We start from the raw sequence: 20,721 nt of genomic DNA, 5'->3' as shown, positions 1-20,721 counted from the left end.
ACACCATGGAATGAATATTAGCCATGTCTCTCGTAGTAACTAAAGCTCATTCTCCCAAGGCCAGCAAAACCCACTTAAGATGACAGGACACGCATGTGTAAGACCTCCAGACGCCTTGTCCCCACCACAGGTGACTCATCTTCTAGTGGAGAGAGCTGGTGATTGCCACATTGCTTCCTGCTGCGCTGCGTCGAGAACCTTGATTCCTTGTAAATGTGCTGGCACCTAAGAGCATATTTTTATATTTATTTATTCATTCATTCATTCATTCATTTTTTTGGTTCTAAAGGAGCAGGGACCTCCTAACCTAACAGCTGCTTTCTAAGAGGAGCAGAATTTGGTAGGAGCTGGGGTCGAGCTCAGAGCTCTGGGCAGCTGCCCCAACACATCTGCCCAGAGCAGCAGGAGCCTGGGAAGGCAGAGTTGGGGACTTCCTGTAAATCTCTACCAAGTAGGGAATCATGCTGGGCACCCCCTTTCTCCTAAACAGTGCACACAGAGAGTCCTTGACCTGCAGAGAGTTGTGTCCAAGTAAACCCACAGTGAGTTGAAAAGTCATCAAGTTGGAAATACAGATGTCACTTTTTTACATGAATTTTAAAAAAAAATAGATTGTAATACATTTAGCACACCTAAGCTACAAACACATCATAGCTTCTCCTTGCAACCAAATAACCAGTTGGGGGCTAGTGAGATGGATCAATTGTATTTGCTCTCTAGCCTGATGACCTGAGTTCGATCCCTGGTACCCATAGTTTGGAAGGAGGCGGTCGACTCCTGCAAATTGTCTTCACACGCGTGTCGTGGCGTGTCCCCTCCCCACTCACTTTAATGATGTTCCTAAAGGGCCAGCTTGGAGCTTCGACTGGCAGTCCTGCTAAGTGTTGTAAGAAAGGATCGCATTGCACGTGGTTAGCTCGGGGAAACATACAAATTCAAAATTCGCTGGGTTCAGTGCCCAGCACCGTACACAGATTTCAAAGTCGAGTCCTTCCCCCCAGTGCACGTCACTTGGTGCCAGGGACCAGTTCCCTTTGACATGTCAGCAGCGGCCCGACAGAGGCGGGAGGACAGCAGGCTGCCCTGACAGGAGCAGTTTGTTACTGGCTTTGTTCATGACCGCGGCCACAAGGCAATATTAAAATTCAGATAGACATCTTGCTTGCTTGGATTGTGTCCTAAGACTCTGTACTGACAATGCACCGTGCCATCGCCAGCACCCAGGCCCCTGCCAATAGCACCCCCACCTCAGCCCTTGATACATCACTGCTTGTCACTCAGTCATGCGCATCATTGGCCAGAATTACATTAGACTGTTTATTGGAATACTATCGAGCCATGACTCGGCTCAACTTCACAAACAACATGTCCGTGTCTTTCCAGCAGCCCGTGTGGTGTGGAAGGGACATTATCCTCACTTCACAACCGAGCAATGGAGCTTCTGGAGGTGTCCAAGTTCACACACAGGAGCCCATAGCAGGCTGCCCTGAGACCACATTCCCTGGAGGAGAGAAGAAGGGAAAGGGGACGTGCAGCACATTCGGCAAAAAGAGATGCTAGGAAGGCCTGTTGATAAACTAACTCACCAGAACCCAACCAGAAAACCAGTCTGTAGTACTTGCCAGTTTCCCTGTGCCAATGCTCTCGTGGTGTGGACTTTTCAGAACACAGAACTGGGAAGAGACACACAGACCACTCTGTATGCTGGCACTGGCACTGGGTACAGCTGTGAGCGATGCAAGTACCCCAGCAGGGTAGGGTAGGATAGGGCAGGGCAGGGCAGGGCAGGGCAGGGGGTGGGAAACAGAGGTGTCTCTGCAGGTGGGAGGGCTGCAGAAAAAAGAGGCAGAAAGCCATAGAGAACAAGCTCATTTCCCACCTTCCACAATGCCATGACTCTGGCTACTCAGGACCGGATCACACAGCAACTCCGAGCCTCATCTGTTCTTCACCCTTTCTCCCTGGGGCAACCACAGTGGGGCTTTACCTACCCTGCACCTCCCTGTGTAAACATTGCCCTGGTTTATCCCCTCCAAACTCATGCTGTACAGTCCCCATTGGGAAATATCGAGAGGGTGGAAACTTAACCAACCATAGTGTTGAGAGATGGGACCTTTAGGTGATTAGGATCAGAAAAGGTTAACCAGGTTAGTTAGGGGTGGGGGCACATCCATGTTCTCTGTCTCCAGGCCATGGTAATTATGCTCTCACCACCTCATTCACCAGGGGCTGACAGTTTGAACAACTGCTTTTGGAAGGAGTGTTTGCTTTCATCATGGAAGGTGGGAACTGCAACTAGAGAAAAAGAGGTCAAATCTAATGACCTCTAGGGGCACAGTCATTTTTCTCAGCTTCAGCTGCAGGAGGCCCATGAAGAACATAGAGATCTTGAAGTGATGCTTTTGATCTGTTGTTGGCAAAGGTAGGGGTTGTTGGGATATGGCGGGGGGATGGGAAGGGGCTCACAAAGAGATGTTCAGCTGCTCTTCAATGTTTAGGCTTGTTTGTGGCTATTTACGATTGTGTATGTGTGAGTATGTAAGACAGTGTGTGTGTGTGTGTTTGTGTGTGCATATACAAGTGTATGTATATATGTGACTGGGTATGTATGTATAATAGGGTATAAAGCTGTGGCAAGGTGTGTGTGATAAGGTGTAGGAGAGTCTCTTGAGCATGCTCTGAGTGTGTGGGTGTGTGCATGATCACTGATGTACAAGTGGGTGTGGATGTGAGTGTATTTGCAGACACAGTACCAAGGGGCAATTCTATTGTATTCCTGCTGTCTCTGGGAGATTGTTGGAGAAAAACCTGAGGTCTGGGGACCGCTTCCCCAACATGCAGTAGAGTAGCGGGTTCCCTGTGGCCCCACCTCCAGCACCAAACTACCAATGTCTTAGGACCGACAGAGAACAAAATGCAAAAAGCAGAACAGTTGAGTTGGGGTGGCAGAGAGGAAGTTGTGAAAACTATTATTCCTAACACAGGGTCACATACTATTGCTACAATTTCATTTCAAGGAGTTATTCAAGCAAGCCTGCCAGAAAGACAAACGTTGAGACTCCTAGCTGTTAATTTTTATACACGCGTGCGCGTGCGTGTGTGTGTGTGTGTGTGTGTGTGTATACATGGGTGTGCATGGAGAGTGTGAAACTAGAAAGGGGGGCATGGGGTGGGGGAGATTTTAAGGACGTGAAGAAAAATTAGTAATAGAATTCCTGTGACATGAAGGTGGAAAGGATGGGACAATGGCCACGGGGAGTGGAAAGGTGGAGGGGGCCAAGGGATGGAGAGGGAAGAAATGGAATAGGATCGACCAAATTATCCATGAAAATGCCATTACTTTGTATGCTGATTTAAAAGAAACTGAGAAGAGAATGTCTCCTGCGGCTGATGCCCCTCAGTGTGTTGCAGGCAGCAGCCCAGGTACCTGGGAATGAGAGCTGCTCCTTGAGGGATTACTGAGAGCTCACAGTGGGTCAACGACAAAGCCTGTGTGCATTAGGGATGGCAAAAGTCAACAGAGAAAGCACAGGAACCGGGTGGAGGGGATTGCTCCAGCACACCCTGGTCCACAAGATGGGTGGGGGGGCAGCTGGTTCAAAGACATTGGAGGTGGTGGCTCTGGTGGCACCCTTGCCACTGAGCCCAGGGGAAGTCAAGCCTCATAACACAACTGCCTTTGAAAAGCAGAATCTGTTCCTCACTTTGAGAGACACCACTTGTATTCCTTCCCCTCTGTGGATATTTTCAGCATCATAACAATCGAGTTTTACACACAGAGAAAGATTTTTACATTCGCAGATTTGGACACATGAGCACACACATGTGTCTTTCTTTCTGACATTCCTATTAAGGGATTTGAGGCTGGATGAACACCATTGGCAGAGGACTTTAGTCAGGAGTGTCCATGAAACAAGGGGCCAATCCCAAGCACACTGTCCCCCCTCAGAGGTTACTTACTAGGTTGGCATTTAAAGGAGACCAGGAGGTATTTACTGCTTCCTGGACAAAGGTCAGGTCCGAAGACGCGGCTATTGACCAGGAGGTGGCAGGCCCGCTGGTTCTGGCATTCATCCAGCACCTTCTGGAAGGAGGGGTAGAAAAGCATAGGCTTGTAAACGACACACAGTGTCTGCTGGGACCCAAACCTGGGTTGTTCTGGGCTCTGAGGGCACAAGGCTCCCCTGTCTGGCCTGAGCTGTGTCTACGATGGAAGCACACGTGGGTGGTGGGCAGCCCCCTACAACTTTTAGAAGAAAGAACCTAGTCCAGAGAGCCAGGGCCACAGGAGAGCTGGCCTCAACCAGCCCCAGCGGGCACTCTGGCTAATCTTAAAAAGTTCAGTCCCTCAGAGGATCTAGAGCACGTGAGTGATATCGAGTCACCTCATTGTTCAGCTGGAGGGCACTTCCAGCTTTAAAATTGAGAGAGCCATGATGGCCAAGAATCACGGCCACATCTCCTTACCTTTAGGACCCACACAGGCCCCACACAGGCCCCAGGGACTTGGGAAAGACTTCAAACACCCAAACTTTTTCTACCAAATAAAATATTTAAAGCTGATGCCCTCCCTAGACAAACTCAAGGGCATAGGCCTATGACTTTGCTACTGAGTGATTTCTTTAATGGAATACTTCTCTCTGTGTCTGTTTGCCTCTCTCTCTCTCTCTCTCTCTCTCTCTCTCTCTCTCTCTCTCTGTCAGCTTGTGGAACACCCCATAGGGATCCAGACTTCTTACTGCTCCTCTGGGCTGTGGCTCCCAGAGAAAGCTCTACACAGAATGAATTCAGGTCCTGGCCTTGATTCTGATGAAAGAGACACCAAGTTCAGAAAAGGAAAAGTTCCCGAGAATCTACTCATACTTTAGGACTGACTGCCTTGCAGATTTTTGAGCTTTTTTCTGAGTTACCAAGTTCTTCTTTTTTTTTTTTTTTTTTTTTTTTGGTTTTTTTTCGAGACAGGGTTTCTCTGTGTAGCTTTGCGCCTTTCCTGGAACTCGCTTTGGAGACCAGGCTGGCCTCGAACTCACAGAGATCCGCCTGGCTCTGCCTCCCGAGTGCTGGGATTAAAGGCGTGCTCCACCACCGCCCGGCTCCAAGTTCTTCTAACAGCTCGAGGATCATGTATTTCCATGAAGGATACTGGTCCTGCCATGTCACCCACCCTGCCACCTCAGGGCCCGAGGAGATGTGGATCTCTCAATCAGAAAGATTTCCCAGGGGAACCCTTTAGGCCCCTGGGAAGCACAGCTCTCAGATGATGGCACACGCTGGTATGGCTAATGGTCTTGGTAAATCACACAGCCTTCAGATGTTCCTGTAAGGCTCCTCCACTGTGACCTCAGGGCAGGCTCAAACCCTGTTACCAACTGCAAAATGCAGAGAGACACCATGGTAGTTACCCTGGCAGATGTTAACCTGTTCCTACCTTAAACACCACTGCCCCTTGGGACACAGACTGACCCAGCTGCCAATGTGGTGTGAAGTCCCAGCGGAAGGGAACTCCTGTTTGCGGAGTGAAAGGGTCACGCATAGCAATGTTTCTGGCAAGCTAACCCTCTGAGTAGCATCAGAACTGCGTTCATGGATGTTGACATGTCAGCCTAAATGGAACTTCCTCTTCCCTCAGGGCACCAGGCTCGGCAAGTAGGCCTCAGTGCCAGCAGTTCATACTTTCATCAAGTAGATACTCCGTCCTCTGGGTACTAGCCAGCACTCTTTCTATGCAGCTTGGAGAGCAACGGAGAGTCTGGGCACCTGGGTTGGGTGAGGAGAGAGTCAGGTGGCCAGCAGGAGTATGGCTCTTAGAGGGGAGGCTCCCAAGGGAGAAACTGAGGCAGGGTAGGGGCACTCAAAGACACTATACTTGACTTCCAAAGAAACGTGTTATCATCACTCATCACAGTGTGGAAACCATGTGAGGGGATTCAGCCAGATACATTCTTTTGTGCTGTTTGCTAATTACATAACTATCCACATGCTACAGTTTTTGGACTAAAAGCAAAGTAGTATGAAGAATAGAAAAATCCTTGCTTCATCTAATATTTTTGCTTCTCTGTGGGTATTTAAAAAAAAACATACAGAAGTCTCCTTAGACCTTCTGATGAATTTACCTTCCTACATATTCTATGCTGACTATAATCAAGCTGACCTCTAACTTGCCACTTGCTGTAAAGAACTTAAGAGGCATTACAAATCATCATCATAATAAGGCCCAGGCCAGGGAGCTGAGATGACAGATTATGAACTGCTTGGATAAAGTAAACCATAGTGGCACGGGCCTGTAACCCCAGCTACTGCATACAGACAGCAGGATGGAAGGTTCACGGCTACCTGGGCTACAGAGCAAGTTCAAAGCTAGCCTGGGAAACTTAGCAAGACAGTCTCAAAGACGAAAAGTGAAAAAGGGCTGAGGCTCTAGCTTGCCTAGTGGTATAGTGATTGCTCAGCATGCAGGAGGTCCTAGGTTCGGTCAATCCCCAGTAAGGGGAAAAGTTGCATGTGTAACTGACAACCAGTGAACGATTCCACCTCTGTATGTACCAGTTTTCCCCAAGTGTGCTCAAGGAGGAAGAGAAGAAGGAAGAGGGGGAGGAGAGGAGGAAGGAAAGAGAAGAGGAGAGAAAGAGGAGGGAAGGAGGAGGAGAAGAAGAAGTTGTACTTTCCAGAAGAAAAAAAAATTCAACCAAGACCACTCAAAATAGCTCTACATGAGAATGACATGGTTGTCTACAGGTAGGGAAGCAAGCCATGAGGAACAAAAGACGGCTATTGCTCTGTCCCTTGGGCCATTCTCTAAGAAGTTCATCATGACCGCCAATGTGGGCATCAGAGTCACCGGGGTTCCCACTGGGACATTTATCTGTGATGTGGGCCTGGAGGTTGAAATCCAACATGGCTGCTTTGCTTCACTCCAGTAAAGAGTGTGCCTGTGACTAACTTCATCCTGAAAGAATGCTAAGGGAACACTTCATCACATAGGGATTCCATTTGTACTGTACGGCAAAGACCTTTGAGAAGCTACTAATAGCTCACCTATAAAAAATTAGTGATTGGGGTTTTCATGAATTTTTGCTTTGAGTGAATCATAGAATCATACATATATGAACATAGAAAGTGGGGGAGAGAGAGAGGAGAGAGGAAAAAAACATTTCATGCTTTTAGCACATCCACGAAACGCAATACCTGCAAAGTGGTGGATGCCACGCAGGTCAGGTTGTCTTCCCTCTGGGAGGCGGGCTCCTGGGAACCACACATTTGGTAATCTTGCCCATAAAATGCCGATTGGACACTTATTGTAGAATGCCGTGGGCACTGTAGGTTCAAATATTCCCCGTCACAGGCATAGGTGGTGTGGTTTTGCAGGAGTTTGGTTAAATAACCTGAAAAACATTCAGCTGGGTTACAGGGGCCCCAGGAAGCTCCCCTCCCCATTCCTGCATAGATTTCATAGCAAGGAAGTGCTAGTTTCTGTGAGGCAGGAGCAGCTAGGTTAAGAAGGCGTGGGGTGCAGCTTCTACAGCCGATCTGAGGCAGGTAACCAATGAGGTCACGGGGCAGGGGGGGGGGGGAGATGCTGGCTTTCTTGTGTGGACCAGGTACCTTGGTCTGTGATGGCCTGGTGCGAGGTTTGGAGGGCTCCATCCCTTCAGGCAGCGCACTAAGGGATTGGCCATGAGCCCAGGGAATCTGGAAGAGCTTCTATACAGCAGGAAACTATGCTGAGTGGGTGTCCCTGGGCATGTGGACACCCGTTCCGAGGGAGAATAGACTTTTCTGATCTCCAGGCCTTCCTGGAGTGAGGGGTGCCATTCAACTTCAGGAAACCACTCCTGGGCCTGCCTCACCCCAGAGAGGAAAGCTGGGGAGGGCTGCCTGCGTGGGTTAAGGCTTGCCAGGAAGAAGTTGGGGGAGGGGGATCTTCGTTGTGGATTGAACAGGGCATCTCCAGATTCTATCGTGCCTCAGAGTGTTACTTCATTTGAAAACAGGAGTGCAGGAATAATTAGTTGAAAGGAAGGCATACTGAACTCAGAGACCCCTTAATGCCATGTGATTAGTGTCCCCATCAGGAAAAAGAAAGACAGAGGACATTGATGAGAAGATTGGACTGACAGGAAAGCCTGAGAAGATTGGACTGACAGGAAAGCCAAGGATGGCAGGCCACCAGCAGAAACTGAGGGGTGCAGGGGGGCCCTTAGAGGGTGTGTGGCTCCGCTGATCCTTGATTCCAGAGCTTTGGGACTACAGGAGTAGGGATCCTGACGTGCACAGCCACCCATTTTGGAAGTTGTTCCAGCAGCCACAGGAACAAGAAGAGGCTCCGCATCCCAGTCTCCCCGGTGACTTCTCACGCAGTTGGAGGAGCCAGGCTGGGCCTGGGCTCTGAGAAGCTCTGAGGACCCATAGCCTGGCATGTCTGGAGCATGGGCCGGTTCTCAGAAATGAGGAAGTGAGTTCTGGCCAGAACGTGGATCTCTCTTCCTCCTTCTCACACCTCATAAGGTCAACGGCAAGGCTACCTGGAGCAGAGCCAGGGACTTTCTGCCGAGGTGTGTGTGGGATGCGCTGGGCAGACTCTGACAGGGAGGCATTGGGGAGGAAGGGCAGTTCCAGAAGTGTCTGATCCCCACACAGACGACCCACGCCTATGTGAGTCCTGCTCTGGTTTGAAAATCTCTCAGGAGTGTAATTCCTGACTAAGGTGCCTGGGCTTCCTGGAAGCTCACAGGCAAAGAGGTGAGGCAGTTTGGCCTAGAGTCACCCATTCCTACCTGAGTGTTCCGGGGAAGGCTGCAAATGCCCACTTACCCTAGCTAGCCCCTCTCTCTCTCTCTCTCCTCTTCCTTCTCCTCTTCTTCTCTCTCTCCTCCTCCCCTCTTTCTCTCTCCTCTTCTTTCTCCTCTGTCTCTCCTCCTCTCTCTTTCCTTCTCCTCTCTCTCCCCCACTCTCTCCCCTCTTCCTCTCTCCTCCTGTTCCCTCTCCTCCTCCTCCTCCTCCTCCTCCTCCTCCTCCTCCTCCTCCTCCTTTCTTCCTCTCTTTCCCTCCTCCCCCTTCCTCTCTCTTCTCTCCCTCTCCTCTCTCCCCTCCCCCTCTTCCTCCCCCCACTTTGGTAGTCTACCTTGCTCAGAGAAGCAAAGTCTAACATAAACAGCAAAAGGGAATCACGCACAGTATAAATCTGGTTGTTGCTCATCTACCTCCAGGCCTCAACTTCATAGGCTCCTTGCATGGCATGCTGGGAGGCAGCCTCTGACAAGTACCAGTAGTTCAGGATTTCTTTATGGCATCTCAACACTCTGTGGGGCACATTCTGCTTGCAGGAAATCAGGGTGGATACTTTGGAAGGGCCAGCGTCTATCCTGAAATGTGCTAGGCAGGGACTCCACTGTCTAGATCCCTTTGGACATCTCCTTAAAACTTCCTGCCCATCAATCCCCAATTCCCAGAACCCTGCTGAGTGGACAGCTGATTGCAACTTCAAAGTAATTCTCAGAGGATGACATCGGCTTAGAGCTGGTTGTTTATTCGAAGGATGGTTTGCTGCTCTAGTGGATAAAGGACAGGACAGGGTTCTGGGGATGGTGGAGCCATGACACAGCAGAGCTCTGGGTCCTGGGTTCCTGAATGGAAGTGCTCTGTAACAGTCTTGATGGTATTTGAGAGCATCCGCAGGCATGTCTTCAAACCATGAGCCCGAATAAACACTTCCTCCTTGAGTTGCCCCTCCTCGGGTCATTGTCCACAGCAATGAGGAAAGTCACAGACTGTCACAGGAACATATGTGCATCTGTTCTCTGTGTGTGCATGTGTGTGTGCATGCATAAGTGTGAGTGCATGCACCTGTGCTCACACGTGCATGGAAGCCAGAAAACAACCTCTGATGTGTCTTCTGGGGTGCTGTCCACCTTTGTCACTGAGAAAAGGTCCCTCATTGGCCCAGAGCTTTCCAAGTAGGCTAGCCTAGTTAGAAGGCAGCCGATGTGCCTGTCCCCACCTCTCAGTTGCTGGAATTACAAGGGGCTCTGTCTACCATGTCTGCTCAGCATTTTTTCATAGGGGCTCTGAGAATCAAGCACACGCTTTACAGACTGTCTTAGTCAGGGTTTCTCTTGCTGTGAAGAGACACCATGACCACGTAAACTCTCACAAAGGAAAGCATTTAATTGGGTGGCTTATAGTTTCAGAGGTTTAGTTCATTATCATCATGGGACAACATGGTGTCATGCAGGCCAACGTGGTGCTGGAGAAGGAGCTGAGAGTCCTACATCTTGCCTTGAAGGCAACAGGAAGTGTTCTGTCTTGCTGGGAGACATATATGCTTGAACATATATGAGACCTCAAAGCCTGCCTCCACAGTGACACACTTCCTCCAACAAGGCCACACCTACTCCAGCAAAGTCACACCTCTTAATAGTGCCGCTCCTGTTGTGCTTATGGGGGCCAGTCATATTCACACTGGCTGAGGTATCCTTGCAGCCCCTCTGTGCTGTTTGGAGACACTAAGTTTGTGGCAATTTGGTTTCTACCAGTAACTGTTGGAATGACCTGGTACACATGAGGGGCACAGAGTTATAGATTTAAGAACTGTTTTTAAGGAAAGATTTTAAAACTAAGTATGTTTGGATTAAAGCCAGGAGAAGCCTATGCATATATGTATTTGTATATATCAATATATATATAGATATGTATATATCAATATGTATCAAATGAGTTCTAGATCATGTGCAAATTATATTTCTTTCTGTGAGTTGTGGTCAACACATGTGGAAGTGAATATGTACAAAAGATTGCTTGAAATGAGCGCTCATGGGTCCCAGTGTAAATACAGCAAAGGAGATGAGCAGGGGAGAGGAATACAATCCAGACACATTGAGATCATGCCAAGAAGGGTCATAAGCAATCACAACTGTGAGCCAGAAAGTCCTTTGAGGGCAGAGCAATGAAATGCCCCAGAGGGGATAAGGAGACGGCTCAGTGTGTAAAGACACTTGCCACCAAATCTGACAACCCGAGTTCAATTCCCGGGACCCACGAGGTAGAGGAGAAAACCAATCCCACAGCTTGTCCTCTGACCTCCACAACAAATGCCATAGCAAGAATGCACCCACACCAGTACACACACACACACACACACACACACACACACACACACACACACACACAAACACACTGAAGAAATGTAAGAAGAGTAGACAGAGAACTATCCCAGAACAGCCATAGAAGAGGAACTAAAGGTGGAGAAGCTTCTTACTATAAATGGGGATCCCCTCTGGATCAAAGGCACCTCAAAAGAAAGCAGAGTGGGGCAGCCTGCTGCCAAGGTGTCCCTGAGTGTATCCACTTCTCTGGAGTGGGGGGCGAGCCCACTCTCTCCAGTGTGCTGTGCACTCACCACCCAGCTTCCCCATCCCATGCTTTCTCAGCTAGTTCAAAGGTCAACATCTTTCAAGAGATATCTACTACTGCTGGCTTTGGCTACAAATTCTCTCTGGACGATATTGGATGGTCAAAGTCAACATGCTTTATGTCCTCATTGTCTCAGGCAGGAATTTTAGAATCTAACCCTGTTTACCATCTCAGGATAAAACTGAAGTGAACTGTTTGGTTTTGGTTCTTGAAACAATGCCTCATGTAGCCCAGGCTGGCCTCCACCTTGCTGTTTAGTTGAGGCTGATGTTGAATTCCTGATCCGAGTGCTAAGGTCACAGGGGGATGCCACCACACCCTGTTCATTTTTATTATTTTATGTTGTGACAGGGTCTCTTACACTGTATCCCAGCAGCCTGCCCCATCATTTACCATGTTGCCCAGGCTAGCCTCGAACTCATGGCAATCTTCCTGCCTCAGCTACCCAAATTTTGGGTTTACAGGTATGAGCCACAATGTCCAGCATAAGCAGAAGTGTATATTCTTCTTAAAAATCTGTCTTTAAAGTCCAGTGTTACCTGAGACACTGTGTTGGTTAAACTGATGGGTGCGGGCTAATTGTGCAATGGGTACAGGCCTTCCCGTCAGCTCAGGTGTCTGGGCACATCTTGTGATTACTGCCCAGATCTTCTTCCCTGGCAAACGGCCACACTAAATTATCAGAACTCCAGCAGCTTCCCCAGGCAGAATCTTCCTCAAAAGAGCACTTAAAAGGCTGGGCCTGGGGAGATCTCAGAGAAGACTAGATAAAGGGTTTTTATGTTCTCCGTTTATAAATAAAGATGAGGAGTTTGTGGAAGAACGGGTCCCTAAAGAGCAGTGGGAGCTGGGAGTTCCCTTCCATCCACGGGAAGATGCAGAGAAGGAGGCGAGAAGGCTCAGCAGGGAAAGATGCCTGCCCCCAGTGCCTAACGACCCGAGTTCCACGCCCAGAACCCACATGGTGAAGAGAACCAGCCCTTGCCAGTTGTCCTCTGGTGCCCACGGAAGTACCACAGCACTTGTGTGCCCCTCACATGCAAAGAAATACATGTAATAAAACATCTTAAGTAAAGGTCTTCATTATTGAAAGTTGTTCTTGAGAGCGTCCTCATCACCCTGACAGTGAGACTCGCTTGTATAGAAACAGTGCCGTGACTGGAGACCAGAATTCTAAAAATGGCTGATTTCTAGAGAAACACGAGTGTCCCACCAGAGTAGCAGGTGTTACGTAGGGCAGGAGGGAGGTTTCGCAGGAAAAGCTGGGGGCATTATGGGCAAACCAAGATTGGTTAGCTTTGCGCTGCTTTGCAGAACTCCCCTGAGCCAGGTCTGCCACAGACAGTGAGACTCCTGATCAGAGCAGGCACACAAACCCACCAGCCGCATGAGACATCTAAGGACTCAGACAAAATACACCATTCTTGTGTGTGTGTGCACATTCATGGGTGTGCACATGGATGTGTGTATTACGTTAAGTATATCACTCATGAGTGTGCGTGTGTGTGTGCACGTGTGTGTGTGTGTGTGTGCAAACATACATTAAGTATATCACTCATGAGTGTGTGTGTGTGCAAATATAGGTGTGGGCATGAGTTAAATGTGTCATTCTTGTGCTAGTGCATTAAACACATCATTCTTAAGTGATCGTTCACTTGCACTCCATCAAATACAATCAGCGCCAAGACCTACATCTCACTGGCACGGGTGCAGAGTCCCACAAAGCTTCGGAACACTCGTGAGCAAGCCAGTGAAGGTGGGAGGGGGCAAGGGACTAAGTCAAGTCCAAGGTTCAAATGCTGTTCGACTATGATGCTGTAGTAGTCAGGGTTTCTACTGCTGTGAAGAGACACCATGAAAGGAAAACATTTCATTGGGGTGGCTTACATTTCAGAGGTTCAGTCCATTATCATCATGATGGGGAGCATGGTGGCATGCAGGCAGACATGGTGTTGGCTACATCTTGATCAGAAGGCAACAGGAAGTGGACTGTGTCACTGGGTAGTATCTTGAACATAGGAGACCTCAAAGCCTGCCCCCACAGTGACACACTTCCTCCAACAAGGCTACACCTCCCTGTAGCAGGAATCTTAAAAGTTCTTATTAATGAAATCAAACCTGAGCCAGTTATTGGGGTGAATGCTGGAGGGTCAGAGAACCAGAACAAGCCACAGCTACCTCACTTCGCCGGATCCTCAGCTGGTCTTGTTTCCTCAGACTGGAGGCCTCTGAGTCCTCATCCAGAATGGGTCTCAACTGAACTGCTGCTAGAAGCCTGAAGCTTAACCAGCCAAATGCTTCTAGTTTCTGGTCCTCATGCCTTATATACCTTTCTGCTTTCTACCATCACTCCCTGGGATTAAAGGCTCGCTTTCTGGGATTAAAGGCGTGTGTCACCATGCCTGGCTGTTTCCAATGTGGCCATGAACTCACAGAGATCCAGAGGGATTTCTACCTCTGGAGTGCTAGGATTAAAGGTGTGAGTGCCACCATTTTCTACCCTTTGTTTCTAGCTGCTGTTCTGTCTCTGACCCCAGATAAGTTTATTAGGGTGCACAATATTTTGGGAAACACAATACCACCACACCTCCCAATAGTGCTACGGCCTTTGGAGGCCATTTTCTTTCAAACCACCACAGATGCTCACCTCTCAAGACTGGTGCCCCGGGATTTGCTGTGAGAACCAAATGATGTAACAGGCATAAACATCCTTTATTTACCATAAACTGCTGTACAACTCTGAGGTGTTACTGTTAGTGTACATCTTGAACACTAATTAAGATAGTGTTCCCATTGGTGGGATGCAGAACAGCCACTCCCCACGCATTTCTGGTTATCCCTCAGGTCTCGAGACAACTCAGAGACAAGCAGCCAGGCCAGGGGCTGCTCTCATGGTTCAGAGCGGCTACTGCTGAGCTCCAGAGGGTCAGATGCCCTCCCTCCATCCTTCCTCTTTTCCCCCTTCCCCCTTCTCACTCACAGCCTTTATGTTCAAATGTTCCTAATTGTTATAGTTTCATTTCTGTTGCTGTGGTAAAAAATAATAATAATAATGATAAAATAAAATAAATTAAAAAAAAAAGAAAAAACTGACAAAAAGCAGCCTTTGGGAGAAAGGATTTATTTTAACTTGCAGTTCCAGGTTCCAGTCCATCACTGCAGAGGATGGGCTTGACAGGCAGTAGTAATGGGAAGCCTTGGGTCACGTGACACCCACAGTCCGAGTGGAGCATGCTTAAGCACTCAGCGGCTTCTCTGCACTCTCTGTAGTCCAGGGCCTAAAACTGGAGAATGGCACCCCCACCCTCAGCCTAAACCTTCCCACATCAGTTAACACCATCAAGACCCACACATGCTCACAGGTGAACCTGGCCAGACAATCCCTCGCTAAGACTCTCTTCCCAGGTGTTCTGGATAGTTTTACATCAACTTGACACAAACTAGAGTCACCTGAAGGAAGAGAGAAAACGCCTCAACTGAGGAAACGCCTCCGTAAGACCCTGCTGTAGGGCATTTCTCCATTAGTGATTGATGAGGGAGGGCCCAGCCTATTGTGAGTGATGCCATCCCTGGACTGGTGGTTCTGGGATCTATATAAGAAAGCAGACTGAGCAAGGCAGTAAGCGGTATTCCCCAGCCTCGGCATCAGCTCCTACCTCCAGGTTCCAGCCCTGCTTGAGTCCCTGTCCTGACTTCCTTCAGTAATGACTATGATGTGGAAGTGTAAGCCGAATAAACCCTTTCCTCCCCAGCTTGCTTTTGGTCCTGGTGTTTCATCACAGCAATAGAAACCCTAATGAGGACACCAGGTGATCCTAGACTGTGTTGAGTCAACAATCGAGGCCAGACAGGCTATCGATTCTTCTTCCCTCTTTCTCTTTTGAAACTAGAGACTCTCCAAGTTTTCCAGGGCTAAGGCTGCCTGAGTCACTCTGTATGCAAATCCATCAGCCATTGGCCCCACATCCAGGTGCTGAAGTCCCCACATCACCAGAGGACAATTTCACAACCATTCTGGAAAGAGAATGGAATTCAATTGTTCTGTCCTGGCCTTCCTCTCATCTCTTTAAAAAAACAATTGAAGTGGCACCCTCCTCCGCTGAATGCTTCTGATAAGAGACCACACCCTTCCATTCCCACACTCCAGAGGTGTCTCTGCATGATTGAAGTCCATTTCCAGGATAAAAGGTAGTTTTTCTTTCGTGTTTGTTGGGTGTGTTTAGAGCCCCGAGTTGGCACTCTTATGGGTGTTGGGAGGCCTCCTCTGCAGGCAAAGAGTCCACTATTAGGCCCCACATGCCAAGAGCAACAAGACCAAGAAAGTGAACTTGGCGGGGGTGGGGTGGTGGGGGTGGGGGTGGTGGTGGTATCTGGGAACAACCACTTAGAGGTAGAGAGCTTGCTGGGCATACTCAGAGTCCTGGGTTCAAGCCCCAGCATCACTGAAACCAAACAAAAACAGTGATGTCAGGGCCCAGTGTGGTTAAGTAGAGTACTTGCCTAGCATGCTTGAAGCCCTGAGGAAACCATCTCTGAGCACTTTAGAAGGAGGCCTAAGGTAAAGAAAACTAGATCCATCACGTGTCTCTCAGCTACCAGAGGGGGAAGTCACAGGAGGTCAGCGGTGGCCATGGTAGCGACTACTGTTCCTGAGTTCAGATCCTTGTCCCCAAGCCCATCGGAGGAGGAGAACGGAAGCTTAGGTCGGAGGGGCTTCTGGCATGGGAGGAAGCCCACCTTCGTTCTAGTGACTTCTAGAGGTTGGGGACTGCCAGAGAACTGGCCAGTGGAAGTTCTGGGCAATGGGAAGAGGGCAAAGTGATGTTTGCCACTTGGAAAGCTGGTCCTTGAAACCTGCCTCGTGGGACGCCCCGTTCTGGCTCTCCCACTGACTATCCTACATGGACAATGTGCACACTGGGACCCCAAAAGATGGGGCCGTCCTAAAAGGGAAGGAGCCTCAATCCCGAAGTGATTACATGGAGTAATCCTTCCTTGATTTTCCAATCTCACAGAACAACGGCCAGAGAGGAACTATCCTTCTGTTCTGCCACAAAGTGTGGGGAGCTCTTGGTTTTAGCCGCTAGCTTACTCTGCATTAACAATCTGGAATCCTTATAGCTGTTGCTTACGTTAAGTAAAACGCTGGTGAGACTTTGAAAACTAACAAAACAGTGTTTTGTTTTGTGATGGTGTTCCTCATCCTGTTCCACCAGCTCTCCAAACCTCACTGGGGAAACCATTTCTCTGAATTACGAACTTGCAGCGGAGCACTGGAGAGATGGCTCAGTGGTTAAAAGGCACTTGCTGCTCTTTAGAGGACCTGAGCTTGGTTCCCAGCACCCACACTGGTCAGCTCATAACCTTCTGTAACTACCTCTTCTGGCCTCTTCAGATACCCACATGTAGGTAGCATACACACAGAGGGACCACCACATATAGAGATATGAAAAATAAAAATAAATCTTAAAACAATAAACAACTTGCAACTAGGCAATGTGGCTCACGCCTATAGCCCCTGCATGCAGGGTGCGTGCAGGAGAGGGGGTCTGCGAGTTGGAGGCAAGTCAGGTATCCACAGTGAGTCTCAGGCCATCCAGGGCCACCCAGCAAGATCCCATCTGAAAACAAAACCGAAAAGAACAGACAACAGCAACAAAGATCTTGCTGCCGGGAAGCCTCAAGTGAAGTAAGTTAAATTACAAAGGATGGAGAAGAGACCGCCACGGTGTCTTGGGCTAGCCTCCAGCCACCATATCCACTATGTGTCTGATATGAGCACGATATGAGCAAAGTTGGAGAACTGGAGCCTCTGATGGAATGCTAAGGGAACCACATACTGATGAGTGTGGAGAGGGGTGGGGAACGGGAGTGCCGGGACGCCTAGGGTGATACTCTGGAGAGCCTCAGCCCTGAACAAAAGGTGCCAGAGGAGGGAGCAGTGAGGCTGCGAGCCCTGAGGAGAGAACACAAGCTCTAGAACCTTCCCCAGTCAGCTCCTATTAAAAAGCTGTCACTGCTGCTGCGACGTGCCCTCCTCGGTAGAGTGGGAGGCTTGTGTGTCCGTCACAGTTGTGTGCAGGTGGTAGAGAGCTGGGGAGAGCATCATATACCAATGACTGAGGATGTCCATTTCATTCCCTGGGGGAGAATATGAGGGCTATGGTTTGCATGGGGTTTGTGTGTGTCCCCCACCGGTTCAGGTAGAAATTTAATTATTATCTGGAGGGATTACGGTTTAGACACTTAATCAGACTACAGAGTTCAGCAGCTGGAAACTAGGCTTGGGTAATATCATTAGAATAGCGCCCCCACAATTCAACACTGGAGGCTACCTATGAAGAGAATGAGACTAGCAGGTACCCCTGCACATGTGATGCCCCGTGATGCCTCAAGGTTCCTCCAGCAAGGAGATCAGCACCAGATGTTGGCCTTTGACCTTGAACAAGAACTATGAGCCATCTAAAACATCTTTTTGTATAAGGTTACCCAGCTTGAGGTATTTTGGTTGCAGTATTGAAAAATGAGCTAGTAAGATAAAGACAGAAAAACAGAAAGAGAGTTGCCATCCAGGGTTTGTTGAAAAGAGGAACACAAAGAGGGGAAGAGCAACCAGCACCCCAAGTATACTGCTTTCAGGCTTAGTATGAACTCAGGACTACAGCGACTCGGGGAAGAGTAGATGAGAAGGGGCTCAACTTCACGGGGGGATAATGTCGTGGGTCATTTACCTCCAGTTTTAGGATGCTGAGAAGGCACACACACACACACACACACACACACACACACACTCACACATGTGTACACACAGAGTGAGAAACAGAGAGACAGAGACATACACAGACACACACAGAAAGACAGACAGACAGACAGAGAGAGAGAGAGAGAGAGAGAGAGAGAGAGAGAAAGAGGATCTTTTCAAGTGCCTGATGTCTGGTTCCTGGTTCTCAGGCACCCTTCCTCAACACAACAACTATTCCCTTTGACAATAAAACTGCTTGGTTGTCTTAAAGCCAAACAGTCCTACTGCCAAAGGCATAAAACATAAACTTTCCCCATATGCTGTTCAATAGCACTCAAAATTCAAGTATTCCCAAATGTCTCAATATGGAAGAAATAATTCTAACCATTACGAGCTTCCCTGTGATGGGAACTTTGGTTCTGTGGCTTTTCTGCCTTAAGCTGTGAGTGTTTCACATGGTTGAGGGGCATCAGGTCCCATGCAGCACATCGTCTTCCCACCTGGAGGCCTCCACACGTTTCCCCAGACTTGGAGTTCTCCTTCTTCTGTCTCTCTGAACACTGGCCCACTGACTTATTGAGTCCTATACATCCCCCTAGATAGTCACATATGTCTGAGTGGATGTTTTCTTGGTGGACATCCATACATACACAATTATGCATCACTTTCACATAGGCATACAGCTAGGGAGATGGCTCATCCATTAAAAGCATAGCAAGATCCTGTCTCTAAAACCAAACCAATAAACAAAAAACACATGACGCCTTCATATAGCCATGAAGTATACCAGCATGTATGTGAATCCATCTCTTGATCACTCAGGACACCGACTGTAATACACAACTAAAGTGCTTTCTATGTGGTTTTTATACTGTGTAATTTGGGAGGTGCTGAACAAAAACGTCTGTCTATGCTCAGTGTGCATGTGGGTTTATTGTTTTGTTTTTGTTTCTGTTTGCAGTCTCTGTTTTTAGTGTTAGCTGAATCCACAGACACAGGCACCATGAGTACAGAGGAAAGACTATGTGCTGCAGGGGGAAAAGATATGAATCAATCAATTAAATTATGACCCCAAACAATTCCTCTGCATGTGCTCTCCCTGTCCGTTAGTCTGAAGTGACCATCTTTAGATTACACTCACTATTTGATTCCAAACAGGTCTGGTAGGAGGCCCTCTGTGCCGCTCCAACCAAAGGCTTCAGGCCCTATAGAATGAGCACTTTGTTTTGTGACCAGGTACCAACCCCAGAAAGTTATTCAGTGAGCACCATCTGGGTTAGATTAGTTTAAAAGAAACTGGATCAATCCCCGCGTTCCCCCCAGCATCTAAACAAAACACTTTTTCTTTTCTTCGGGCTGCAGAGTAATCCCTAAACTACAGCCGCTTGGCGAGGAAGCTGGGTTTGCAGTGTACTTGATAACTTGATGCAACTTTTACCAGCACTTAAAACTCCGATATGAAATCTACCCGTGATCATTTTCTGCTTAGAACTGGCCAACTCTGTCTCCTCTCCCTGTGTTCAACAAAAGGTTCTCAGAAACCATGCTCAGGGTCACGGACCAATCAGCAGGACCTGCAGGGCCTAATACCCAGACATGGGGGTCGGAAGGTGCCGTCTCCCGCCCATTCCCAAAAGAAACCGCTCTCACTTCTGATGGTTCTTCTCCCTTCTGCCCACCCTCGGGATGGGTAAGATGATCAAGGCAGAAAGTAAGACCTAAGGGCATGTATTTTGTGCCTTCATTCAGTTAATTGGAAAATTATATAGTAATCTCACTTCTCATGTAAATGAAAGCATTTTTTTTTCTTTTTGCACGTTAGAGATGATGACGTTTAGACAGCATTAAATAACCTTGAAAAGCTGTTTTGAAGGTAGAAACAATGGATGTGGGAGGCAGGGCAGGCAGGTTTCTGGTGCTCCTGACCAGACCCATCATATTCCTAAGCAGATCACAAAACCAACATCCCGTGGTGCCTAAGGCTTGGATCTGATCTAAGCAGTGTCATCCAAAAGATGGTACCTCAGTACAACCTAGATGGCTGGCTGTATCTGCCGCAGACACCACCTGGGCGCAATGGAGGACTTGGGCAGACCATCCAGCCTTCAGTTCTTCGGGTTTTGTCTTAGAACCCGGATAACCCACCGCATTCCCACCCTCCCACCCCCTTGTATATTTCATAGACACCAGGAGGCTGGATTGGTAGTCAGCAAATGAAAAGAAATCCGGGCGCCTGCACAGTAATTAGGTCGGGCTGGCCTCGAGCTCTGTATTCATCCTTAATTGATTCCCTGGCACACACACCCGAGCTGGCTTTAACCTCCTCCTCCAGCAGCCGACTCTGGGGCAGGGAGTGGCCCCGGAACCCTGTGCTTCCTTCATCTTTCTCGGAGCCCAGCTCCCCTGGCCGCCCTCCTCTACGCTTACTGTTCTCCACCTGTTGCCTCATTTTGTGATAGCTGAGCGACCAACACCCCTGCCATGTCTGCTCTATCCACCATCATCCGGGGAATTTGTTTTCAGGTCTTGGTTCCTGGCCACCTTCAGGCTGGGTAAGTTGAACACCAGAT

At 48.6% G+C, this 20,721-nt stretch overlaps 1 protein-coding gene across 5 annotated transcripts in view; it reads right to left on the bottom strand.

Moving 5' to 3' along the window:
* Eva1c (eva-1 homolog C) overlaps nucleotides 1-20,721 on the bottom strand; it is a 73,279-nt gene that overhangs the window by 34,131 nt on the left and 18,427 nt on the right. For 3 of the 5 annotated variants that reach the window (XM_052741120.1, XM_052741121.1, XM_052741117.1), the window contains exons 2-3: nucleotides 7,186-7,382; nucleotides 3,961-4,084 (exon numbers count right to left, since the gene is read on the bottom strand). The exons of 1 other annotated variant lie outside the window; for it this stretch is intronic. In XM_052741120.1, coding sequence (XP_052597080.1) covers nucleotides 3,961-4,084; nucleotides 7,186-7,382 — 321 coding nt within the window. The remainder of the gene's footprint in view (nucleotides 1-3,960; nucleotides 4,085-7,185; nucleotides 7,383-20,721) is intronic. One more of the 5 variants, XM_052741119.1, reaches the window with a different exon arrangement.

The sequence above is a fragment of the Peromyscus californicus genome, unplaced genomic scaffold (genome assembly GCF_007827085.1).
Source record: "Peromyscus californicus insignis strain IS unplaced genomic scaffold, ASM782708v3 Scaffold_16__1_contigs__length_79575227, whole genome shotgun sequence".
NCBI classification, from domain to species: Eukaryota; Metazoa; Chordata; class Mammalia; order Rodentia; family Cricetidae; genus Peromyscus; species Peromyscus californicus.
Note: the sequence above shows the minus strand (reverse complement) of the source record. Positions and strands in the feature narration are given on the sequence as shown.